The sequence below is a fragment of the Polychytrium aggregatum genome (assembly GCF_025602895.1).
Source record: "Polychytrium aggregatum strain JEL109 chromosome Unknown BJ171scaffold_30, whole genome shotgun sequence".
Lineage (NCBI taxonomy): Eukaryota > Fungi > Chytridiomycota > Chytridiomycetes > Polychytriales > Polychytrium > Polychytrium aggregatum.
The window spans coordinates 92239-117783 of NW_026516232.1; the positions used below are offsets into that span (position 1 = coordinate 92239).

Consider the following 25545-nt stretch of genomic DNA (forward strand, 5'->3'; position numbering starts at 1 on the left):
CCGGGTTGGTTGCCAGTGCCGTCGGCGCACATCGCGGGCGATCGCCGGTGTTGCCAGTGTGGGTGGATGTGTGCGGGCTTGGCTCCTCATATATCGCTCTCCCAGCCCTCCGTGCGCTTTCCCATCTCCTGCGCTCTCGCTGCCTGGTTTCGCCCCCTCTTCCTTCCCCCCCCGGCCTGCTGCTGACGCTAGAGCCCGCCTCTGTTCGCCTGCCTCTTAGCCTCTGTCTGTCGGTACCAGTCCATCGTCGACTCTTTCTGCTCATCTCGGTCAATAAGACCCCCCTGTCGCGGTCCATTGATTGTCGTCCAACGACCCCAACCAAGCACCGACCTCCTGGCCCGACCAGGCAATTTGCCTCCCACAGACCCCGTCCCTCACCCGCTCCCGTCTCCATTTCAATGTCTTCGACATCGCCTCTGTCGGCCTGCAGCGACCCCTCTCCTGCCTCGGCGTCCGCTGCCCCAACAGAACCTCATACCTTTGCCTCGCTCTCCACCCCGCCCAGCTCGCCGTTTGTCATGTCCTCGCAGGTCGATAGCCCTGCGGTCACATACATCCGCACCATGGCCCCGATCGCCGAGCCCGGGCCCATGGGCCGTGTTGGATCTCGCGGAAGCATGTCGTCTCTGCAGATGACCCGGTCCTTGACCAACCTGCCCCCTCGGGTCTCCAGCATATCCGAAAAGAGCCCCTACGAGCGCCAGTATACCGGCAAGAACCAGGGATAGTAAGTCCATGCTGCCAATCTTGCATCGTTGCTGATACTACTGCTATTCGTTGCTGCCGTTGCGAGCTGCTGCTGTTTGCTACCGGGTCCACTGGAGTATCCAGGAATAGTTCGAGCAAACCACACACCACACCAGTCCACTCCACTTGACCCGGCCTTTCCTGTGCTGCACTTTCCTGACCATACATCATTCCTGCACTCCGTGCACCTGGCTCAAATCCTCCTAAACTAGCTCCAGCCCTGTCATCTCGCGCGGCGGATCCTCGCCGTCGATCCACAGCGTCAATGCCGAGAAGCGCCGACCACCCCAGATGCCCCTCCCCGATATTACCTCCAGCCCCGAGGACGATTTTCTCGACACCTCCATCCAGAGCTTCAAGACACTCGACTATTCCCAGTCCGCGTCCAGCTTTGTCTGGAGCCCGAGCACCGAGGACGGTGCCTCCGAGCCCGACTCGATCCTCCTGGACGACGAAGCTTCTCACAGCTCCGGGAGCGTCATCAACGGCATCCTCGAGAACCTCAGCCCATGCGGCCCCGACGGCTGCACCGAGACCCCCAAGACCGACCAGCCTTACTTCCGCTCGTCCTCGGCCGTCCCCGACTATGTCAAGGAAACGTCCACCAAGCTGGAGCGCCCGACGCTCAACGATCTGCTCAAACCACACTGCCCACCCATGGCCGAAGTTCAGCGCGAGTATCAGGTACGGTCGATGCACGTCCCGCGCTGCGCCTCGGCCCACCAGACGGCGGCTGTCTTTGCCCTCTGCCAGTGTGGGTGTTCCCTTGCCCTCTGCCGGTGTGGATGCCCCTCGTCCGCCCCTCCAAACGCCTGTCCGTCTCTGGACGCCTGCTCTCCCTGTGGTGTGGTGTGCTGCAGATGGTCCGAGTCTGGGTCTGGCGCAGCGTCGCAGTCTCCTCCACCCTGCGCGCATCGGCCATCGTCCTTGTCGCTCCATCCCCACTTGCATGCACGCCTGCACGCCGCTCGTTGGCTTGGCACCCTCGCACCCAGTGCTGCTTGCCTGTCTGCCTTTGCCGATTGTCTCGATGAGACGAAGGCATTGTGCATTCGTCAGCTGCATGGACTATCCATTTGTCAACCACCCGCCCGCCTCCGCACCAACCAGCCTCTCTGTCGATTTTCTTTTTGGCTTGGTCTGCGGCGCATGCGCCGACATCCCGATTCTTCTGCTCATCGTCGATTCTCCATGTATCAACCGCTGTTGCTGTTGCGATGCGATCCCACAGGGCTTCTCGAATATCATGTGCTGGTTCAACGGCTCGCCTGACAAGTCCCTGCCAACCTTTGCCCTCTGGCCGCCGACCATCCGGACGTACCACATCATCACGCCTCGTCTCCTGCAAACGCCAGCCGTGGATCTGGGTGTAAGCCACTGAGTATTTGCGCGCGCGGCTTTCCCATGCGGTCGACAGTGACCACCAACCCAAGCGATCATGACATGTCCTTCCGACTCACTCCTACTCTGCTCTCTACCTTCTCCCCTTGCGGCATGCTGCTTGCTAGTACTCCAAGGTGACTGCCCGTCTGCGACGTGCCGTCCTGTTGATCAGCAGTCTCCAGTATCGATGGTAAGACCGTGCTTCATTCGTGCCACTGAACGGCGTGCCTGTTCACCTTGATCCACGGCATCCTCCATCGCCACCCGGGAGAGTTGACTGACTTGCCATCAATCTCGTACAAATCGCTGGTTGCGATTGAACAATCATGTGCTCGGTGCTTGAATGTGTCGACTTGCCGCGCCGTAGCTACTACTGTGCCGCACATACCGCTGCTACTGGTGAGTTTTGCATTGCGATGATAATTGTGCGGCTCGCCTGTCCTTGTCGCTGCTGGCCATGCAGTCCCCTTTCAGTGCTGTGATTTTACCAAAGGTCGCTTTTGTCATCCGTTCGCTTCTGCCTATCGGCTCTGAGCTGTCCGTTTGCCTCCCTTTGCGTCCTTTGTCACATTCCAACCATCATCCGCCATCAATCTCACCCGCTACTATCATCGCTCGCTACCAACCTCCCACCAGGCGATATGCTCCACGGCTCGTGGCGCTCCCAGGTCCGAAGCTCGTCGCGAGAATCCGATTACCGGCCGATTGTCGATCCTTTCGACAGCCGTCTGTCAGAGTACGAGAGCGAGGCCCTGTTCCTCGCGACAGCAGCCAGCGCCATCCCATCCAAGGTCACTCCGGACCTCAAGCGCCGAGTGCGGGCGCATTTCAAGGGAGAAGAATATGAGCAGATTGCCTGCATCACTGCCTTCATTGCCTGGACAAACGCCATCACGGTAAGCAGACCTTGTCAAAGGGGCTCACAGAGACAGGGCCGAGTTACTCTCGGGGTGGGGGATGCTGACGCAAGTGCCCAATGCGACGAGGGTATTTTGACAGCTGGACGATGCAGCACAGCACAACTGATTTTCAAACGCTTTCCCTTTGCCTCCAGGACTCGGTCGGTATGGAGCTCGAAGCCGCTGCTCTGCTGTGGGCCGAGGAGCAGATCTCCGACGCTGGCTGGGAGGGCCGCCGACACGCCCCAGAGACCTACGATCCCGCCAGTCTCAAGAGCCGGATTGAGCTCAAGCGCGAGGCCGAGACGCAAGAAACGACCCCGCACCGGGGCTTTGGTCGAGTCATGGACCTTCTGCGGCTCTTGAGGAGCACTCAGGGCGCCAACTCAGCCGAAGCCGCGTGGCTCAAAGGGTTTCCATCAGGTGCGTATCCATCTGTGTCAGGCTGCTCGAGATGTCGAGGCGAGGGGTGAGGGCCACCTGAGTATTCTTTGTTCGTCGATAGCGCGAGTTCTGACAGTAGCAACCTCCTGTGGCATACCGGACAGGCCACACCCAACTCAACAAGTGGCTCAAGTATACCCTTGGATTTGTCCCCGAGTATCTTGGCAACATGACCAACAAAGAGTCTAAGCGGGCGGTCTGCTTTGCCCTCTGGCAGTTCCTCCTGCGACCCAAGAACCACGTCGATCCCTGCGTGACCGCCAACGGCGTATCCGAGTGGTCTCACGGTGCCAAGGTGCTCCTCTGGTACGTCTACACCACCAAGACGGGCAACCTTCTCCTGCAGGGCCACGCCGCCTTCCTGGCGCAGCAGATGCGGGTGCCGCACCACATCCTCTCGATTGCGGCTGCTGGCGGATGCATCGGCGACCCGCGCGTCGACATCGCCCTCGACTTTATCCGCACCTCGGCCTCGCTCAAGCGCACCTACACCGGGCAGCTGTCGCTCAAGCTCTTTGAGAGCGTGGCCAGCCCCGCCGGTGTCATGGAGCTGGTGTCGTCTCTGGGCCTGTTCAACATGCTGCATAGGCTCTCGGCCATCCTCGCTCCAGACCCGCCGCGCTTCGAGCCCGAAGTCAAGTACTTTTTGTCGACGGTGGGAGCAGGGCTGGGTCTCGACCCCAGCAAGGCCGGCCCGCAGCGAGACCAAGACGCTGAGAATCCCCTGCAGTTTCTGCTGTAGAGACCCAGACGGCACCGAAGGACCAAAGGACCAAAGGACCAAAGGACCGACTATCCGAGGATCAGCAATCAAGCGGCCGCGATGTGTATACCACAGGCGATGATGTATTCGCACTCCCGTATCTTTCGCGGGGGGGGGCTGCCGAGGCGTTTCTGGGTTTCCACACTTTCTCTGTCCCTTCATGTGCTCCGTTCCGCTGTCCCTGCCCGGGCCCAATCCGGCACCTTCATCTTTGCACTTGCATCCACATTGGCTCTGTCCCGTCATCGTTTCCATTCCTCTCTGACAAGTTACTCCCTATGCACCTTCCATTTCGCGATGCATGTGTGCACGCCATGAACCTCCGCCTCTCCGCCTCTCTGCCTCGCATAGAGCTGGAATTCGGTCATGGCTGCTGCTCCCCGGATACAACAGCCGTCCGCTCATACATGTTACAAACTACCATTCCCTCTTTCCCTCTTTCTTTCTTTCTTTCTTTCATTCTTTCTTCTTCTTCTTCCCCTTCCATCTGACCACAAGAACATCTCATGACGACTTTTTAGTTACTGCTCGTCCCCTGACCACTGCCGCCCACCCTAAACCCATTACACCGATTACATTTCGATCGCATCTTCCTGATTCTCGCTCTATATACTCTGCCCTATTGCACTTTCCGAATGGCTGGGATCCCTGCCCGTGCTGCCAAGCCCGCTTCTCGTCCGGAAACGCCCGGCCTTGGTTGGCCCCCAATTCTTCTCGGAAGCAATCGGCAATCCATAGCATCAACAACGAACGACGACTGCAGTATCCCTATCCGACCTCTCTCCCGTTGTTTGTGGTCTTCTTCTATCCTTCCTTTTTACTTGCTCCATCAATGCCTCCTCCATTCTTTATTTTTATTCTTTATTCTTTTATATCCCTTTGCTCCCTCACTTTCATTTATTCAATTTGAGCGCTTTACTGTGGTAAGATGAGGAGAGAAAGCAAGCAGGTCGAAGGCAGTGCCCGACACAACATACCCGCTCATATCGCAAGCGCACCCAAGGACACTAACGCAGCGAAGCGAGCCAAGTCAGGTCAAAGCAAAGCAAGCGGCATTGACGAGACGAAGAAGACATGGCTCGCATCGATCATCGCCAAATTTGGACCTTGAAGGGCGAGCTTCCCAGCGGACCACACACGTCCCGTCCAACTGCCTTGAACTGCTCATCTGAACGTTTCTCGGCCGCCGCGGCCACAAACCAGCTCAGCCCCAAGCTAAGCTAAGCCTAAGCCAGGCTGCGTCGTGCCATTTATACAGGAGCACCCCTCCTGAACCAATAGCTGTCAAGCTCTCATACCTCATTCATTCAAACCTATATTCCCTCCGCCTTTGGTAACCACCAATCAGCACTGCTGCTGCTGTTTTCGTTGTTTTGATGTTGTTTTGTTGCTGTTCTTTCTGTTGCCGCTGTCTGGCTCAGCGACGATCTTGTTGGATTTGGATTCCCTCTTGTCTCAGTACCATGCTGCTGTCCGTCTCGATTCCGGATGACTTTGTTATTTCTCTTTCTCCCTTTCCCCCATCCTCTTCTCCCCCCCCCTTTTTTTTTTTCAAATTTGATTGTCGTCTCTCCCCCTCCCTACTCGCTGTGCTCTCCTCCGCCATTGCCTCCGGTCGTTCCGCCCGACCTCGGCGGTCAAGGTCAAGGTCAAGGTCAAGGTCAAGAACAGACCAGATAGACAAAAGGGCATAAACAAGAATCAAAAAAAAAAAAGACATTAAGGTAGAGCTCGACCAAAAATATAAGTGTACATTTCTCGATAGTTGCCACTGTCCACGGCCGCCGCAGCTCTTTGATTGTGATCTGTATTGAATGGACGGAGGAGGCGGATGTGCCGTGTGCATATATTTCCAGGAGCCAGAGAGACAGACAGAACGATGGCGAGTGAGAGTGAAAGTGTGGAGGAAGGTGGTGGTGGGTCAAGGGATTGGGTCGCTGCAGGTCTCTGGATCAGTTGGCGATCTGTGCCGGGGTTCGCACACATTCCAAAGTCAAAACGAATGTCGCCAAATTAAGCGCGGAGGACGACTTGCTGCTCTATCAAATATACTTGGGGAGGGAAGGTGACTTTGCTGGCGAGAACGAGGGTGGGTGGGTGCATCAAGGCACCCGACAGCGCACCGAAGCTGGAATACGAACTCCATGGTCAAGCCCAAACCAAAGCCAAGCCAAGCCAAAGCCATGTCGAATCAAGCCAAGTCATGTCAAATCAAATCAAGCCATCAAAGGCATTGGGGCCGGCCGTGAACCCGCTCTGCTGTTGCTGCTGTTGCTGCTGGGGCTGCTGCTGTCGCATAGGCTGCAGGGGATTCTGTCCAGAAGCCTGGAGGTTCTGTGGAAGCAGGACGTTGCCAGCCGACATCGAGAAGCCTTGGTTGACAGGAGCCTGACCAGGCCAGGCGCCACCGACGGCTGGGTTGGGGCGCATTGCTCCGTATCCATAGTTGCCGCTGAGCGGGGTCGAGAGCACCGGGGTGTTGGCGCTGCCGAGGGCGTTGAGGCTTGGGCCAGTCTTCTCGACCGGGCGGTTGGGGGTCGACAGGGAGCTCGGGTCGAGCGAGACAAGCTTGCTAAAGGGATCGTTGGCAGCGAGGGCACCAGTCGATCCTGGAGCGCCGGAGGAAGCCACCGAGGCCTACACAATGGCACAGTGTCGCAAGAACAGAACAGGGCCGGATGGGACGAAGCAGGGCCGAATAGGACAAGATCAAACACGATATTAGAATGGCGGATCGTTACTGTCCGCTCAGATGCGGAAATGAAATGGACAATTGTCCAGAGTGCCTTTCTTCGGAACCAACTCTCCCTGCCCTCCCCGCTGCTCAGGATACACAAACTCGCACCCGATCCATTCCAAGTATAAGGATACATACCGTCGCCGAAGCAGTGAGTCCAAGGTTGGTGGACGACAAAGGCTTTGGCTGCAGCGTCGCCATGGGCGAAGGTCCACCGAATCCAGGCGGGAAGCCATTGTTGTTGGCCTGTGTCGGCTGAAGCGAGGTCGACTGGAACTGGGCAAAGTTGGCAAAGCCACTGTTGACGGCAGGGGCAGGGGCAGGGGCAGCGGCCTGAGGCTGAGCAAAGGCCGCAAACGAGGACAAAGTGGCGGCGGTCTGTTGCGGCTGAGGGGGAGCAGGGAAGCTGGCAAAGGCACCGTTGCTGCTGCTCGCAACGTTACTCGAGGCGCTGGTGCCCTGGAAAGCACCAAAGCTGGCAAAACCTGCAGAGGCAGGTGCAGGTGCAGGCGCGGCAACGTTCGGCATGGTGGCCTGGCTTGGAGCCGATTCAAAGTCGCCCCAATCGTCGCCATCGGCTGTGTTGGCGGTTCCAAAGTCGAAAAGGTTGGCGGTCGGGACGGTGGAGGCAGCGCCTTGGCTGCCCTGAGACTGAGCTGTCGAGCCGCTGGACATGATAATGTTGATTTTCTTGGTTCTGGACGGAGGAGAAGGAGGAGGAGGAGGAGGGGGAAGGAAGGAACAATACCCCCACCCATGACGAATTAGGTTTTGAAGTTGGTGATACACGAGGCAAGGCAGACCAAGGTGGAGAGCGGCGAGCGTGAGCAGAAGGGCAGCCAAAGAAGGGAATGGGTCGATGGAGAAAGGTGGGAGCGGAGTGCAGACTGTGGACGGCTGTCGTACCCGGACTCGGCTCCCTTGCGCTCTGGAGATCGGGTTCTGGAGGTGTTTCCACCGGTGCTCGAGGCTGCTGGGGCGTCCTGGTACCCGCTCGAGCCTGATGTTGGGACACAGCGGGACACGTCAGAACGACCAGGATATCGAATGCGGATTGCAAGGTATAGTGCGCAAAAAGTGCATACCTCGCGCCGAGTCGCTGTTACTGTATGAGTCGCTTCCGAATAGGCCGTAGCGACTCCCGCCCGAGGAGAAGCTGGGGCCAGAGCTGAAACCGGAGCTGAAGCCCGATCCGCCCTCGACGCCCTTGTATTTGTTGCGGTTCTCCTTGGCCTTTCGACGCTCGTCTTGGATGCGCTGGGTGTCGGACAGAAGCTCGGCAATCTCCTTTGCGCGGTTGCGAACTATCCAAGAGAGCGGAAAGGCACACGATCGAATAAGCCGCTGGGGTATCAAGGAAGAAGGACACAGCACCCGGGTGACCAAGCAACCCAACAACAACGGCAATGAACGTCCCCGGAAGCCAAATCTGCCTCCAGTCACTGGCACTGACCGTTGATGCCCTGGTCCTTGCCCTTTTCGTCAATGTAAGAAAAGTTCTTGAGGGCCTTGACCTCGTAAATGTGCTCGCGGCTCGAGTCCACGACCTTCTCGGAGCCGTTCTTGACGAGGTACTCGAGCAGCTGCAATGCCTGTCGACGGCGAGAGCGAATCCATTGCATCAGTCTGAGCCGCGGAGGGAGGGGAGAGACGAGCCCAGAGGTTGTCTCAAACGACACGCGGCGCTGCGCTGTTCCATCGCTGGTCGCTTGAGCCGTCCGTGGATATGCGTGTGTGCATCGGCGAGTGAGTCTAGGCCTGGACCGATCATCACCTTGTAGGTCATTCTCCAGTTCGATCCGGTGTTTTGCATCTGCTTGAAGATCATGTCGACGATCTCGTTCATGTGCACGCTAACAGTGGCGTTGGTGTATAGGCGGCCAGGGAGGGAGGATCCAAAAGCAGGACAGAGTCAGCAGGGACAAGCAGATGGAGCTCGAATGGAAATCCGCGGTCCCGGGTTTTGGATTTGCAAATCCAAGCAGACACAGCCACACAAGCAGCACATATTGGCTTCCAAGGCCTCTGCAAACGGATCCGGGGGGGGGTTTTGCTTTTGAAAGTGCTTCTGCCCGGCTGCAGCACACGAGCGCGACGCTTACTAGTGGTTAGTTCCTTTTCGGAGGAGGGGGTGGGGTGGGGTCGAAGATGGCAGATATTTCCATCGAACGTTGATAGAGAAGAAGGTCGTCAGAACAACGCTGGACCCGGGCGCAAGAACGAAACAGAAGATTTGGGAGGGGCTTACCTTGCGCAATTTCCTGCATCAGTGTCGAGCTCGCGCCCCCTGGTTGCGGTTCGCCAAAGCAGCGTTCGGAGCAGATGGTTGCAGTGGATTGTATATGATTGAATATGATTGTATATGATTGCAGTGAATTGTATATGATTGCAGTGGAATGTAGCGAATTGTAGCGATGGACGGAAAGAGTGTCGTTTGTGAGCCAGGGAAATAATGGGCAAATGGGCAGATGAGAAGAAACGGGCGAATGGGGTCAATTGTAACATCAAGGCTATCGGAATCGAGACCGGCGTGTGTTTGGGTGCTGACGGTGGCTTGTTTGGGACCGATGGCTTGGATCTCTGGTGAAGCCCTTGAGGGCTCGATGGATGGTGAAATCGGATTCCCGTGCCGTGCATGGACAACAGCCGGTTCCCTCGCCTCGGATGCCTCGGATGCCTCGAGCGAACGAGCTTCGATCCAGTCTTGTGTCCCACCAGAGTCGAGCTCTCGCTGTTTCAAATCCACAGCGGCCGGATGGCTGGCTTGCTCGCTGACGGGCTTGCTGGCGGGGAGTGGAGGTTCTTGTGCTGCGGCCTCAAATATCTCTTGATCCTTTCGCAAGTCCTCCACCACGCCGTCTTCCTGCTTCTTCTTCGTCTTCTTCTTCTTCATTCACCCCTACTTCGGTCGCAAACACCCAAGCCCGTGGCCGGAATCCAACACGGACGATAATCCCCTCCGCGAAGCGACTCTCATTCGGGTTGCCTCCTCCTCCCGTGCGGTCGCGAAGAAAGTCCCCCGTTCCCCTCCCCTCCCCCCCCCAAAAAAAGAGACGGCTGAGAACAACAAAATAACACAAGGAGCAAGCGATCGAAAAATACACAGAGAGAAAGAGGTTTATATATATATAGAAAGAGAGAGGCGACCTACATGGCTCGTTGTTGGTGGCCTCGACGACCTTGGCCTGCCACTCGGTGTAGTTCATCACGACGGCCTTGACCTTGTTGGCCATGGCCGTCAAGTTGGTCATATCAAAGTAGTTTGTGATTTTGTCCATGGCTCGGGCAGATACAGCGTCGCTTGAGCACAGTATAAAGGGGAGGGGCGCTGGTCGAGACAGAGGGCGACGGGCCGGGTGTGCAAGTGGAGGGCAGGGCAGGTCAAGGCAGGTCAAGGCAGGGCAGCGCGAAAGGCACGTCGAGACCAGCAGGCAGAGAGAAAGGCAAGGGGAGTCGAGCCGGCGAGGAGCGAGGACGCGCATTTGGAGAGCGAGAAGAGAGCGAGAGAGCGAGAACGGATCCGGATGGCGGAAATCGGATCGAGGCACCGCCGGACAGCCGATTCCAAGGGACGGCAACGATATGCATCGCGATCGAGGGAGGGACGCCGACAAGATGCGCACGCGCATATATTCAATCGGCGAGGGTGCAGCGTCGCCGCTGGATTCTCGGATTTCAAAGCGAATGGGTCGAGGAGCAAATGTCGATGGATAGCAAAATGTATTATGGACCAACACAGCGCAAAGCCAGGCCCGAGAGCGACCGAGGCGCGGCGACTGCAGTTAAAAGAGGCAGATGCACTCTAGTATACAAAAAGCACCAGGCTCTTCGATATATGAATGAAAGCGTGTGAATGGGACAAGATTGGGGATGGGGGAATCGAGAGAAGGAAAAGGCCAGCTATTCAGAAATGGGAGAAGCACACAGCACAGCGACGGAAGAGAGTCCAAAAACGGCCACTTAACATGCCAAGGTTGCTCATGACGACGCCACCGACGTGCGGTCCTGCTTGTGCAGATATCCCGACTCGGGGCTGAGAGGCGGCCAGTACGACGAGCGCTCGCTGGGGTAATGCCGCGAGGGCATCGACGGCGAGACCGAGGCGTCTTCTTCATGCGACAGCAGCGAGTCAATCGAGATGCGGCGATGCGGGCGAGATCGGTACGGCGGGGTGATGGACTTTTCGATGCGCGAGGGAGCGTCGCGGGAGCTCTGGGTGCGCCAGAGGGATTTCGGAAAGTACAGGGTCGACGGTGGCTGGGTCGGCGAGGCTGTGAGCGTTGCGGAGCGAGGGGTGGCGCTTCGATATTCTGGATAGTATTCATGGCGATGGCCCTGGTCGTTGTGGACAGGCCGTTGATGGTGGTGGTAGCTGGGGGCGCTGTGGAGATAGCCGTGGCTCGAGGGCCTTGATTCGTACTGAGGGGTTCAGCCAAGGCGAGAAGGAAGCGACACAGGCAGACAACGAAGTCAGCACATTGCGTGGAATGTAGCGCAAAAGGCACACAGATCAAAGGCAAGAAAGGTCGCACGCGGTTGTCAAGGGAGGGAAGCCGTATAATGGCAGGACGACCTACCTCGATCGAGGGGCTCTTCTTTGAGGCAGCTTCGAGAATGTGCGGCGGACAGTCGAGAGTGAAGGGCTCCAGGAAACCCGTGCGGATGGCCCACTCATGACCAAACTCGTTGAGGTCCAGAAGCATCTCGGCAAATTCAGGATGGGTGCACTTGTGCCGCACGTTGATTGGACTTGGGTGCGACGGCAGGTAGAAAGTGGCCGATGAAGGACGGGAGGAACGGTCTGCGGGCGAGTACGGCAGGCTAGAGTGGGAGGCACCACCAAAGGTGTCGGAGTGAACGAGCGGGTGCGCCGGAGCCTCGAGGGCGAAAACGGATCGCGGAGGCGAACACAGGTCCATCAGCAGAACCATCTTGGCCTTGGTCGCCGTCTGAAGCCAAAGACGCCAGATTTTGGACTTTTGATCAGAGACGGAAGAGTTGGAGGCGTCTTCGAGACGGGTCCGGACGGTGGTCAGGGCATGAGTGGAGAAGCGGTAGCCGTGCGGATAGCGCTGCAGATCCAACAGGGTCTGGAGGAGCTGGTCGAGGTATCGCGAGTAGGACTCGCCCTGGTGCCTCGAGTCGAAGCGATGCTTCTGGGCGAGCTTGAGGTTCACGGCGTGAGTGCGCGAGTTGGTAGCCATGGGGGAGAGGTGTGCGCTGGTTTGAGGCGGATGGGTGGGTGCGATGAACAAATGGAAGGTTTTCGGCAGAGTCGGGTGCGTGTGAGGCAGGGAGCGGCTCTGAAACAGGACAGTCGGAGAGAAAGAATCCGACAAAAAAAGGGTTCGGGATAAAGGAAGGAGGGCAGCCGAGACTGGGAGGGAAGGGAAGACGTGCACAACTGACTGGGAGGGTGAATCACGAAATTTCCGAACCCCGAAAAAATGGATTCAGAGCGATAGGGAGAGCGAGGGGGCGACGGGGGAGGGCAGACAGGCGAGGAGGATCCGATGAATCGAGCTTTGACTGGTACAAAAGCAAGAGGGGAAGCCGGTCAGGAGATACAATCAGGAAGGGCGGCAACGGAGAGAGAGAGAGCACAGGCGGGGCCTGGGATGTTCAGCAGACAGAGATGGTTGGCGCTTGATAGGGTTGTGGAGACAAGCCAGGGTCGGATCAGGCCAAGGGGAGAAACGGGCTGACAAGCATTCAAGAGCAGGAGAGCGAAAGTGCAAACAGGAGATTGCAGGCACGGACAGGGCCAAAGCGAGCGGCGAGCAGCAGGGGGGGGGAAGCGAAAGGGATTCGATTGAATGGGATGCAGATGGGTCCAGGAACGTGATGGGGCTGGCCAGGAAGGGAGTGAAAGCCAGCAGCACGCAGGGGGCAAAGGAACGGCCGAGAGGAAAACGGACGAGCAAAAGATGGAGGTGCAACGGGGCGAGGGGAAAGTTCGAGAATATAACCGCCGAAGAGCGGGTCGAGGACGGGGACGTGCAGAGGCCGAATTGGAAGGCGAACGAGTGATTGGCGGGTCGGCGGCGGAGGCGTGGAACGGACGGAAAAGGGCAGTGGGGAGCCCTTGTTGACACGGCAAGCAGTCTTGTATCCAACACGCGGACAGGACAAGCAACAACTGGGGCGCACAACAGCGGCAGCAGCAAGGGATCGCTGGCGGTGGGGCGTCCAAAATGGAATCCTGGGGGGAAACAAGGGCGTCCGGAGGGCGATCGAGAAGACGGAATGGCCACAAAGAGGGGCGAGAGAGAGCAAGGGCGATTGAATGAGTTGGCGTTGAAGAGCGGGGGGAGACACAGGAAGCGAGAGCGAGAGAGCGATGGAGTGATAGAACAGGGCGATGGAGTGATAGAGAACAGGGCGATGGAGTGATAGAGAACAGGGCAATCGAGGCGGCAGCGGTGAGGGTCGCGGTCGATGCAGACAGGACAAGTTGCCAGCCAGGATCGTCAGTCTCGGCCGATGACCCGAGTTGCGGCAAACGTGTTGGGAGGGCGTGCTCGCCGTCGAGCGAGCCCAAGCCGAGATCGAGACCGAGACCGAGACCGAGCCGAGAAGGCGGCGGGGAGGGCGGCAGGGATGCTGCTGTACAACTGGGAACGGAAGGATACAGACCGCGAACAGTCCAACCGACTCAGCGGCGACACAGGGACGCTCAATGAACACCAGCGAGGACAGCTGACGCAAGCGCGGCCCGCAAGGCGAATGCCATCGTGACCAGCGACCACCCCCCACGGGCGACGCTTGGCAGCGCAATCCATCCCCGGCCCATCACTGGGGCAGCTCGACGAGCGAACAGAGCCGATCACGGCTGGACGGCCACATGCAGAAGGCGGTCTGATCCGAACGCAGACGTCCTTCTCTCTTCCCGCAGACGCCATCCGATCCGGTCTGAGACCCGACCCAGCCTGCCCCCCCCCCGGCGAGAACGCAGCGAGGACGCAGCGAGAAGCGGCAGCCGGTGACACATCGTGCGTGCCGTGTGTGTGTGTGCGCGCTGCCACACAAGGCCGGGGGCGGCGTGGTGCGCACACGCGCCGAGGCTGGCGCGCCGTTGTTTCTGTACAGACATGATCGAATGTCGCTGTACAGCAGAGGAATGTTCAGCGACGGCCAGCCCGCACGCCCGCGCAACCCGCACAGCCCGTGCGGATGCCAAGAACTCGCCGCCGCCCAATCAGCGGCCGCTGGATCGCCGCGCCCTGCCAGCAAGGCGGTCCCAATCGCGGCTGCGCAGCCCCGCCGTGCGACCGCGCGAATCCTTCTGCGCGGCGGATACCCTGCGTGCGAGCGACGCCACTCCGCCGCCATCCCGCTCTGGCAGTGCGTCATTGGCCAGCGCTGCGTCGCAAACGTGCCCCCGCTGCGCTGTATCTGTGCCGATCTGTGCCACCGCCTGCGCGGGCCTGTGTTCTGCGTCTGTCCGCGTGGCCGCCGCAGATTCGGCTTGTGTGCGACCGTTCGGCGCCGTCGAGCCAAACAGCAGATGGTCGAAGCACACCGCAAGAACAACCGCGGCTGTCATCGGGGCCGGCGGCGTCGCTTGCGTGCTGGTCCTGTCGCTTGCCTGCTCGCTCTCCGTCAAACATCGCCCCCGTCAGAGCCACCTCCCCGCCTGCACCGCTTGCACCGCCTGCACCGCTGCCCCGAGCCGTGCGGTGCTCCGCCAGTTGGTTCCGCGTTCCGAAGGACCGGCGCCCGCACAACCAACCCGCACAGCTCCTGCTCAGTCCAGGCCCGCGACCATCCTGTTCAATCAATGGCCTCGGCAGCACCGCTTTGACTCATGCAAGTCCTTTGCTCAGATCGCACAACCGATTCTGTCCTTGGCGCCGCAGTGCCCCCTCGCTTGCCTGCCCGCCTTGTCCTCGGCCCTCCGGTTCCTGGCGACACACATTCGCTTCTATACATCTGCTGCTGCCCCCCACTCGGCTCGCTGCTCAGTCGCCATGCACCAATCGCAGCCGGCCTCCGTTTGTTTGCTGCCCAGTCCGGCCACAGCGGGGATCCCGTGTACCGCCTTCGATTCCACCTCTGACCGGCTGTTCTGCGCATGTATCGCGCCTGTGTAGCTGCTGCGGGGCTCCTTGCTCCCTATCCACGCTCCATCTCCGGGCCTTTCCTCCCTCCTCATTTGTGGCCGCTATCCCACCCCGGTCGCCTTCCGGATTCGTGCTTGTCCCTCGTCTCGACGTGTCTGTGGTGGACTCTTTCCTTCCCCTGCTGCCGGATTGGCTCGCCGCGACGAGTTCTGTTCCCGACGCCGCCTCCCATGACGTTGTCATCTGGTCGCTGCACGGTGCCACCTGGCCTCGCTTGTCCAGCTTGGATCGCACAGCCGGTCATCCGTGTCGGTGGTCTTTCGACTTCCACAAAACAGCCTGGAACAAACGAGAAAGACCTTGGTCTGCTGTGCAACCTGCCGCGCCAAGAGGGAAAAGGGACATGTACATCGCAGCGTGTTCCCACGGCCTTTTGTTGCCAGCTTGTTTATGGATTTGTGTGACGCTTCTGCTCTCATTGCTCCATTGCTCCTATTGCTCCTACTGCTCCTATTGCTCCTATTGCTCCTGTTGCTGTTCACCTTGCCGTGCTTGGCATGTCCTTCCAACAACAACAACAACCCCTGCACTCTTTCGCTGCTGTCCGCCCTGCTTTTCCCCCGGTGCCACTTCCACCAACTTCCCCCCGGCATGGTCCTGCCTTTCTTTCTGTGCTGGTCATCTGCCGGTTCCCCATCAACCTGCCCCCCCCCCACCACAACTGCATCTTGCTTCTTCGGCCCCTCGCTCTGGCTGGCGGTCTGCCCAGAGCCGCGCGTGACCCTGAGGGCTTCGTCCCATGACTCAGGTTTCCGTCCTCTGCTCCTTCGGGCTTTGTTCGCCGTGTTCACCCAAACTGGATCGGGGCTTCTTCTTTCCTCTCTTCCCCCCTCCTTCATCCCGCCATACCCGTGCTGATCGCGTCGGCAGGACAGGTCTGGTGGATTGCTGTGGTTGAGGGTCCGGCCCAGACCCCGAGCAGAACAGTAGATGCTTCCTCCCCGCCTCGTCCGATGCGAGCTCGCTGGAGAGGGTGCAGTGGAGTGCAGTGGAGTGGAGGGGGCGAGGGCGATGGTGCTTCCCTCCGATCGAATCGTGTTCGCCGCATTACTTTTGCCGGTGCTGGCTCAGGAACTGCTCTGCCTCGTCCAGATCCTCTGGCTTTGTCTGGGCCAGCGGTATCGTTGCAGGCAAGTCGGATATCCAGGACCATGGACGGCCAGAACAGCGTTTGGTTCATTCGTTCGGGAGGGGGAATCGTTGATCATTCGAAACAGATGAATATATGAGGTGTCAGCCATTCGGATCGGTCTGGTGCTGTTTGCTCTCTGGCCGATGCACACCATTCTATCAGAGGGTCTGGTCATCTCTTGCCCGTACCTTGTCGTTTTCGACGGCTGATTTGTAGTATCGTGCCGCCGCCGCCACGTCCCCGGCCGACAGACTGTACTGCGCCAGGCGAACCAGCACGCCAGGATCCATGTCGATTCCCGCCAGCGATCGCTTGTAGCATCGAACGGCGTCGTCGTGCCGATCGCTCTCCTCATAGCACTTGCCCAGAGCCACCCAGAAGCGGCCATCTTCGGGTCTGCCATTTGCAAGCAAAGTTTGAGCGTGGGCGCGTGAGTTCGTCGGGTGTGGGAATCTGTCGCAGCCGAATCGTAGCCTCCCCTCCCCACCCCTGACTGCTTTCGTGTGTCTTTCCCTGCAGCACAGCAGTCGCCATTGCAACCATGGCTGAGGGGCGAATGTCTGCCTACCGAATCGTCACGGCCTTGGTGTAGTAATAGATCGCATACGAGGGCATCCGCAGCATTTCGTATGCCTGACCCAGCCCATACCATGCTCGATACTCCCGCTCGTTGATGTCTGTTGGGGGGAGGGCAAAGTTACATCAGGCAACGTCAATTGCATTCATGTCTCCCCTCCTGTTCTGACAAACGCATTTCGAACCAACCTGATTTTGACCTGCCCTCTTCCCATCGTTCGGTATCGCCAAGCATCAGTGGCACTCCCTTCTCCCCGCCTCCTCATCGAGAGTATCCACATACCTATCGCGCGTCGGTATGCTTCGATTGCCGCCTGGAGCAGCTTCAGTTCGACCATTTCATGGCCCATGAGAATGAAGGCTTGGATGTAGTTCCGATTCAGTTTCAGCGCTCGCTTACAGTAGAGCACTGCCCGCTCGTGCTCGTCGCGTAGGCTGTAGTAGTTGGCTGATCGAAGCCGTGGCAGGGAAGCAGATCATGGACCGGAATCAGCGAGCGCAATTCGCCTCAAATGTATCCAGCTATCTCTCTCCCTCGTTCACAATCCACCGCCGGGCTCCGACTCGTACCAATGATGCAGCAGGTCTCTGCCTTGTACTTGTCAATGCCGACAGCATTGTGGGCCAAATAACTCAGCTGGGCACGCTTCTTCATCACAAAGAGGACGTGCGAGTAGGTGTCCATAAACTCGACCGAGTGCGGGTCGGCCTTTCGCAGCTTCTCGAATGCTACCTCAGCGCGCTCAAAGTCTGCTCCCACAGACAGACAGACAGACAGACAGGCAGGCAATAGTTGTTGGATCGAGTCAGCCAGAGGTAGTTGAGAAACCGTCGTTCACTCGCTGAACATGCCTCGGATGTACAGCGCTGTTTCAACCTTGCCAGATGGCAATGTCCCTAACCCTGCTCCAGCCTTGGCCCCCCCCCGTTATCACTTAACATCGTGCCCTGGCCACCCACCTTGGCTATTGTACAGCAACATGGCCTTGGCCGCCTGGTTCGGAAGGCTCTCGGGAAAGAGCTTCGTCAGGACCCCGATGCGCTCGTCGGCTTTGTCGTCCAGCAGGTTGAGCTCGATCGACAGGTTCAGCAGAAACGCGGTTGTCGTAAAGTGGTTCAGCGATGGAAGTTGCGTCTGAAGCTCATCCAGCTGGATTGTAGCGGTGATGGAGAAGATCGAGTGAGCGATACATAGATCATCGGAGCCAGACCTGACTTTCAGCCCTCACTCAATCGAAACGTTGCTGTCTGGCCCCAGATCCATCCATTCAACTCTGGACACTGTGTTCACCGACACCATCGCTTACCAGTGATACCGAATCCACCACCGATGTCAGCTCGAGCCAGGCGCTCCAGTTGAGCGGATATCGCTGGACCGACCGGATGAGAGCCGTTCTCGCCAAATCCTTCGCGTTTTGCTTGCTGCAAACCACTCCAAAACTGCCATGCATTTGTCCACGAATCGATTCATCCGTCCATTCAGCCCATTCATTCGCAGCCAGTGTGCATGAGTAGAGAGTTGAGAGGGCGGGGCTGCGGTTGCTTCACTGTCTCGTCGAACCTCGATATCATCCACAAACGCACACCCCATCCATTCCATGCATCCATCCATGCATCTGTCAAGATCGACGCTCACTTACAGGTACAGCAGGAATCCGTCGAGTTCGTCTGCTTCATACATCGGCAGGAGCTCATCGTAAATGCTGCCGAGCTCGCGGTTGGGCTGCTGGCTCTCGAGGGGACCTTGGGGTCCGTCAGCGGACGAAAGGAATGAATTGACGGAAGAGTTGAGCCGCGAGATGCCCACTGTTGTAAAGATCCGCCATGGCATCTGCGCTAGTATTCGAGGGAGGGAACTCGCTCGCTGTGCTAACAACACCCCCTCACCCTCACCACATCAACAGCAACGAACGTTACCTGCGATCGCCAGGCCCTCTTCTTCTTTGCGCTTCTCGCCTCCCTGGAAGACAGATCAGTGGCGGTGGTGAACAAAACTCGCAGTTCGGCCACCAGATTGTCGCTGCTGCTGTCGCCAGCCTCGATCCCTCGTCGACAATCGCTGATTCACGCACACACCCGCCGACTCAGATCAATGTCTTGTTGCTCATCCACCCTATCTGCCGATCTCTCCCCCTCAACAGATCCCCCCTCCCTTTCTTCCTTTGCCCCTCTTGCCTTGGGATTCCTACCAGCAGTTGCGAGTACAGTCTCAGAAACAGCATCTTTGGATGCTCTGGGCCGCCGGCTTTGCCCTGGCACGACTGCAGGACATGGCTGCACCGATCAAACTCTCGCAGGTCAAAGTATGTCCTGGCGAGCAGGTATTCTGAGAAACATGGATGCGTCGAGTCGAGATCGAGCTGCGGCTGGCTACCCAAGGATTGCTCTAGCATTGACAGGTGGATGGGGGCGATGGGCTGGTCGGCCGAGAAAGCGACAAGCTGTTCAGCAAGCCTGGATAGACGAGGGAATCGATGGATGAGCTGTTGAATGCGAAGACACGGCCCTGCATGGAGAAGCCATGGCCTTGGTCATGCCTCGGAATCCGCTGATTGTATCGCGGGCGAGGGCCGGACGACCGAGACCACGGCGAGAATTGCCCAGCAACCAGCCAGCGACCAGCCAGCAGCCAGCAACCAGAGGCCGCGGGCTTGAGCTCACCACTTGGCCGATCGAAACAGGCCGCGGTCCGAGCATTGGATGATCGCCTTTTGGATCCATCGACGCAGCCGCTCGCCATCGCCATCGCCATCGCCATCGGCACGGGGCAGATTTGTGCGTGAGTCGGGTGCGTTTATTCTGCTCATTGCGCTGTCGTGGTTGCTGTTTCAGCAGCGCTTGCGGTGGTGGTGACTATCGTGGTTGGCCCGCGGACAGAGGGAGCAGGAGGAGGCGAGCCGGATCGATGGTCGGGCAGATCAGGATCCAAGATGCCCGCGACGATTCGCAAAAGCACCGCCCGAAGCCTGACCCTGGCTGCCAGCACTGCCACATACAGCATATCCGAAATGATATGGGACACCCCGCTTTGAGCCATGAGAGTTGTTTTTTCTGAACTGAATACACCCACCCACCCATCGCAGTCATGGCCAAACACAGCACCCTCGATTTCCGCATCGCTGCACTGCGACCGGTGGTCTTCACTCGGAGGCTGCCAAAGTGATCTGTTCTATTTCTTATGGCATAGTTAGACGCAAGCACATTGCATACTCCGCTGACAAATGGGTTGTGGGCAGGTGTCCCATTTCCCCCCTGAATACAGTGTATCTGGCGCTCGGCATATATATGTATATATAGTCGATTCTCCACATGGGTCGACATCTCTCGCACCGTCCCGCTCAGCTCCTTTCCGAAGCGCCCTCGGCCTTGAGGATCTTGCCGAGGCGCTCTTGGAGCGACGAAACCTCCTCGATGATGACCCCGCCGACGACCGGATCTCGCTTGTCACGCTTGGGAAACTTGAGATACACCTCGCGGATGATCTCGACGGCAGCCTGGGCAGCCTCTCTGGCGAGCAAGGAAGGATGCACACGGAGATAGCAGTCAGCAATGCACTCAGCAGTCAGCACTGCAGTCCACAGAAGTCAGCACCGCCGCTTCAACCGTGTGGTGTGTTGGCCAAAACGACTTCAACAATCTCGTTGGACAATGTGCACTCCCAAGTGCTTACCTGAGTGCAGGTGAGGCCGGAGACTTGCCTATGTATTTCTCGATGTGCTCCAAGCTTGTGAGCACGTTGGCACCGGTGTTGCTGTCGCAAGACATGATGGCACTTGAGTCAAGATCCCTCCCGCACAGCAGCTTCGTTGCCTCGTCGCTCGACAACCCCGGCGAGGTCAACCGGTCTGCGATGGGTTGGGGCCCCAAAGTAACAGCCAGTCAACCCTGCTCGGCCGCGACGCTCCCTCGCACTCTGCCTACCTCAGAATCGCACACATGGTCTGTGCCATCCTCTGAAGAGCCTCGAGCCCTTCGCGGTCCCACTGGCTCTTGTTCTCACCCGCCTGGGCAAAGTAGCATCCGATCCGCAGCTGTACCACAAGCAGCTCCCGTGTCCGCTTCGCAAATTCCAGAGCCAGCTCGCCCAGGGTCGACTTGGCTCCGCCCTCAAGAACCTTGGTGATGCAGCTCAAGATCTGACCCTCGGAGTGCCGTTTCAGACGCACGAGGGCCACTCGCTCGGCGTGCTTGAGGACGGTTTTGATAAAGTCCGTTTGCGGATAGTTCTGTTGATTGTGGGCGAGATTCCCCCACCACCGAAGTGTTGATGGAGAGCACATGCCACGACGAGGACAGCAGTTATAGCTCGCATTCCGTTCATCCATCGACTAATCCATCCATCCATTCGTTCATCCATCGACTAATCCATTCATTCACTGATCCATCCATCGATTGATCCATTCATTGATCCATGCATTCATCCAGTCATCCGCCCCAAGCTCGCCCCCACGCAGACTAACTACTCACCGTATTCATCTCAAAGAACACAATAAAGTATTCTTCAAAACGTTTGGTTGCCACGAGGCAGTCCAGGTAAATGCGGCTGCTGTATGCCGATATGGTCTTTTCTCGGTTCACGACAAGATGGCCGAGGCCATCCCGTCCGCCGGTGGTGTCGCTCCCGACTGGAGTAAACAGGCGCACAATATCTTCTTCCACCGATCTGGTTGGGTTGGCCAGCAGCTTCATGACCAGCCTGGAAAATGGCACGGAGGTGTGTCGTGTCATAGTTTCTGAGGAAACCGAACTTCAAAACCATGGCGCAACTTGATTTCTCACATTTCACACACATCGCATTTCACACACATCGCACTTCACACACATCGCATTTCACACACATCGCACTTCACACACATCGCATTTCACACACATCGCATTTCACACACATCGCACTTCACACTTACGCCTCCAATTTTAACATTGGGATAACGTTCTTTGGGTTCGTTACGGTCGTCTCGATCATGGCCCTGCGGCGGCTGTTCGTGTCGGTTGGGGGACTCACTTGGATCGACACCTTCCCGTTCAAACCCAGCTTAGGCTCCTCTGCCAAGCTTGCCAGGTTATTGATCGTCATGGACGTCGGCGTCGATGGCCCTGCCACCGATATTGACGTTCTGAGAGTTGGTGTGCCGAGCTTGGCGAGTTTGGTGTCGAGGAATGGAGTCTGGCTGCCGACCGAACCTCCTTGCATAACGCTGGTGACAGACTCGCTTCGCTCTCGCGAGGGACCGGCGCGGTACGGGCGGATGGGCACAAACTCGATCTCGCCCTGCCGCTTGGCTTCGTGGTATTCTGCAATGATTGTCTGACGAGGCTTCTGTCCAGCTGTCGTCAACAGAGCGTCTTCGCCCGCTAGAGCGGTCACCGGCGGCATCCACCTGCCTTGGTCGTGAACCGTCGGGAACAGCATGATGTTGTACAGATCCGCCAGATCCTGCAGATGCCGCGCCGGGTCGTCTTCATATATCTCCGTGAACTTGATTCCCATGGCGATGCCCTTGCAAAAATCGTTTTGGAGGACACATTCGACCAGGCTCTGCAGCGACTCGACATCCATGTAGGTCGAGTCGGCCTGCATCCCATCGCAGATGGCTCTGGCAGACACAGACAAGCGAAGGAAGCACGATCGTTGAGTATCTGGTTTAGCTGCCCCGACTACGCTCCGAGAGCCCGGCGCATCCCCTCGCACACCCACAAACATATGCATGCTCCTCCATCCAGGGAGCATAACATTGGCAAGACACGGGGGCGATGATCCAAGCTTACTTTTCTGCCTGGAGTGCTTGTTCCCAGCTGCCTCGCTCAACGCTCCGGAGCGAGTTGAATCTTAGCGTCTCGAGCTCGAACGACTTCCGGAGCTTGACAGGGATCTGCAGCGAGAGCAGACAAGATGCCGTCGGTAAATGAAATCGTGCACCACGAAGCAATCCCTGCTGCGACACTGATCGGTGCATCGCTGCTTTGTGTCGACCGGCACACTGATAACACCATGCACTGGCTGGTCCATTTGTCCCTGCCATATCACAAACCGGATCGACCCTTGACCTCACGCAGAGTGGCAAAGAAAAAAACGTACCAATCCCCACCACTGCGTCATCGCCTCAAAGTTTGGCGGCAGAAAGTAGGTCCACTGCTGGAGGTCGTTGCGCAGCTTTCCAACCATCTCGTTTCCGCCGATCTTCTGACCCGTCGAGAGCCTGTGCTCGCTGTCAAGCGCATTCGGGGCCACCGTCCACGAGTCCGGCGATACTGGAGGTCTTGCTGTCAGCAGCTCGATCAACTGTCCTTCGTATGTTGATGTCAGACGCCCCTCAAACCGACATGACTTGGACAGCTGCAGGATTCCATTGAGTGCCGACACTAGGTCCCGGTTGTTGACGAAGCACTCGATCTCGTACTCGCCGGACTGCCGCTGGGCATCGTAGCGGTGTGGCGTCGTCGCTGCAAAGAGCTCGCCTCGCAGCGTGGTCATGATCACGTCGCCCGTGCCGCTGAGAGAATAGTAGGTATCGGGGTGTGATGCAGATGGGATGCCTGCACCATGTAAGTGTCGGTCAGTATCTGGGTTTGGTTTTGTGGTCGCAGCATCTGGTTTTGTGACCGCAGCGTTTGGCTTCGTGGTCGCAGCTCATTCACTACTTCTCAGGCCGATATCGAGCGAGCGGCACATTCCACAGGGATGCCCGGCTTGTTCACGGCACCATCGCCCTCACCCACAGGCAGGTGCGTCCAATCGTTTGCGACGACGAGTGGAGCTGCAAAGCAAGTACTCACAGGATACGATGGGGGCTCGGGTGGCATTATCGACAAACTCGCCAATCATCGTGCCGCCAACAACCGTCGCACACCCTTGGTCGTCCTTGGCCTTGGTAACGCTTTCGCGGATCAGGGTCTTGATTGTGGTGGACATGCTGCCATCGGAGCTCGGCAGCCCGATGAACGATGTGCCAGAGGTCTCCCGCGGCACCGTTACGGACGCTGTGAACGACCACGCCCTCCAGGCGCCGTCTCGGCACCCCACCGAAACAACATCGCAGTGCGTGTTGGACCAGCACATCTGTGGATAGAATACAGGCGCACAGTGAGGAGGCTCAGTACTCGATCGATTTGGGCTCCCTGGCGAAAGGCAGCTGTAAGCGCATACAGATGCCCGCCAGATAGTACTTGCATAAATCCCCCTCCCCGCGAGCGACCATGCGACCATGCGGCCATGCGACCATGCGACCATGCGACCAAGTTGTACACGCATCGTTACCGAGTCAATGGCGGAGTAGCTGCCCTCAAGTTTTCCAGCTGGATATTTGGAGTATCGGATATCCCACAGTCGCACCACTGCATCGTCGCCTATCAAATGCACAGATGCAAGCACGATGTTTCAGCTCCACCATGGCTATCTCATCCACCCGAAGCGAACCAATACTGCCACGCATACGCCCACCAACTGCTAACGTACCTGCAGTGGCGAGCCAGTACGGCACAAACGGATTGAATTGAGTGCATGACACTACTCCATTGTGAGCACGCGCAACGCTCCACACCTATCATGCGAGGGGGGGGGTTGAAGAGTCACAGTCAGCAGCATAGTACATGGACCAAGCCCTTCATCCAGCTCGTCGATATGCCATCGATGTGCCAAACGTATACATCCGGCAAATGACACATCGTATGCTTACCACCGAGGATTTAACCCCTCCGAGGCCCATCTGACGCTGATCAAGCAGGCTGACGGATCGGTCAACGGAACCAGCGGCAATCAGCGATTGGCCGAATGGATGCGGTGACCAGTCCACGGACAGTAGATGGTCTTTTGCAAACTGGAGGTACCCAGGGTCAATTGTGTGGGATAGATCCCCATGGAGTGATGTGGATGATCAACAGAGTCAGTACTCTCCTCATTTTGCGCGGATGCATGCTCGACAACGGCCCCACCGTTTCCCGGGCGGTGACAGTGTTCTGTTCCATGTCCCAGATGAAGGCGATCTTGCCCTGTGTCGCCAGGAAGTGTGATGGACTGGGATTCTGTATGTACTCTTTTGAGGCATTGGGCGCGAACTTGACTCGGCCAATCTTGATGGTTCGGACCATGTTCCCTGTGACGACACAGCGGCGGTGTCCGATGCGATTGCCAGCCCGGTAAGCGCCATGGCAGACTGAATACTTCATGTTCGCAACGCCGCTCCTTCGGCTCTATGAGACTAGCATGGTTTGCACCGGAGGACCGTACCTGGCGGTGCAATGCTCACGTTTTTCTGGTCGTTGCGGGGTGGATGCATGAAGATCAGCACAGGCAGCGAACCAGCGACACAAGGGCTAGCAAAACCAGCAGCTACTCACCAGACTCGATTTGCCAATGGAAAATTCCGCCGAATGGGACAGCCCCTTTCCGTACGAGGCGAGCTCGTTGTTGTCCATGTCAAAGAGATGGACGCCGCCCTTTAATGAGCCCGCGAGGATCTTGGTCCCAAAGACATCCATATCGAAGATGGGCTCCGGAACAGAAAATACAGCTTTGATCTGACATCGAGTTGGCCAACCGTGGTAAGCACGCGATAGAGCTGGTCGCCGCCATGCCCTCGAGCACGGATCCAGCATACATAGCCCAGTGAGCTGTGCCATTTGGTGGCGTCGAGTCCCACGTTGTTCTGGGCGAGCAGGCAATTTTACTTGCCTTCAGCGGCGGAGGAGATGCCTCGTCGTCATCACCGCTAAACTTGACAGAGCAGCAATTCTCCATAACG

General features: G+C 58.0%; 6 protein-coding genes across 6 annotated transcripts; 2 read left to right on the top strand and 4 right to left on the bottom strand.

The window, feature by feature from the left end:
• Window positions 1-1862: 1862 nt before the first annotated feature.
• BJ171DRAFT_176688 (uncharacterized protein) lies at window positions 1863-4379 on the top strand. Its single transcript, XM_053106029.1, has 6 exons — window positions 1863-2119; window positions 2259-2323; window positions 2501-2532; window positions 2770-3029; window positions 3188-3455; window positions 3581-4379. The coding sequence occupies exons 1-6, from the start codon at window positions 1997-1999 to the stop codon at window positions 4216-4218; spliced, it is 1386 nt and encodes a 461-aa protein (XP_052964612.1). The 5' UTR covers window positions 1863-1996; the 3' UTR covers window positions 4219-4379.
• On the top strand, window positions 4380-5382 carry BJ171DRAFT_176680 (uncharacterized protein). Its single transcript, XM_053106028.1, has one exon. The coding sequence runs from the start codon at window positions 4541-4543 to the stop codon at window positions 5147-5149; it is 609 nt and encodes a 202-aa protein (XP_052964613.1). The 5' UTR covers window positions 4380-4540; the 3' UTR covers window positions 5150-5382.
• Window positions 5383-6030: 648 nt separating this feature from the next.
• Window positions 6031-10374, bottom strand: BJ171DRAFT_600800 (uncharacterized protein). Its single transcript, XM_053115044.1, has 9 exons — window positions 10128-10374; window positions 9225-9263; window positions 9079-9091; window positions 8751-8829; window positions 8430-8568; window positions 8062-8280; window positions 7883-7976; window positions 7115-7673; window positions 6031-6876 (listed from the first exon to the last, which is right to left on the bottom strand). The coding sequence occupies exons 1-9, from the start codon at window positions 10252-10254 to the stop codon at window positions 6451-6453; spliced, it is 1695 nt and encodes a 564-aa protein (XP_052964614.1). The 5' UTR covers window positions 10255-10374; the 3' UTR covers window positions 6031-6450.
• A 306-nt stretch (window positions 10375-10680) lies between these two features.
• On the bottom strand, window positions 10681-11753 carry BJ171DRAFT_513368 (uncharacterized protein). The gene is made up of 2 exons (XM_053111758.1): window positions 11554-11753; window positions 10681-11395 (listed from the first exon to the last, which is right to left on the bottom strand). The coding sequence occupies exons 1-2, from the start codon at window positions 11649-11651 to the stop codon at window positions 10759-10761; spliced, it is 735 nt and encodes a 244-aa protein (XP_052964615.1). The 5' UTR covers window positions 11652-11753; the 3' UTR covers window positions 10681-10758.
• A 4009-nt stretch (window positions 11754-15762) lies between these two features.
• On the bottom strand, window positions 15763-19739 carry BJ171DRAFT_513369 (putative cell division cycle protein 23). The gene is made up of 11 exons (XM_053111759.1): window positions 19469-19739; window positions 18997-19261; window positions 18725-18767; window positions 18448-18550; window positions 18115-18247; window positions 17768-17957; window positions 17378-17557; window positions 17091-17255; window positions 16800-16908; window positions 16420-16627; window positions 15763-16206 (listed from the first exon to the last, which is right to left on the bottom strand). The coding sequence occupies exons 1-11, from the start codon at window positions 19612-19614 to the stop codon at window positions 16147-16149; spliced, it is 1602 nt and encodes a 533-aa protein (XP_052964616.1). The 5' UTR covers window positions 19615-19739; the 3' UTR covers window positions 15763-16146.
• Window positions 19740-20145: 406 nt separating this feature from the next.
• Window positions 20146-25282, bottom strand: BJ171DRAFT_627408 (uncharacterized protein; the record flags this gene model as incomplete). The annotated part of the gene is made up of 14 exons (XM_053115555.1): window positions 20146-20314; window positions 20478-20558; window positions 20729-21033; window positions 21275-21503; window positions 21712-22401; window positions 22574-22677; window positions 22884-23341; window positions 23582-23864; window positions 24063-24151; window positions 24261-24345; window positions 24481-24621; window positions 24737-24897; window positions 25032-25056; window positions 25142-25282. The coding sequence occupies 14 exons, from the start codon at window positions 25280-25282 to the stop codon at window positions 20146-20148; spliced, it is 2961 nt and encodes a 986-aa protein (XP_052964617.1).
• Window positions 25283-25545: the final 263 nt, after the last annotated feature.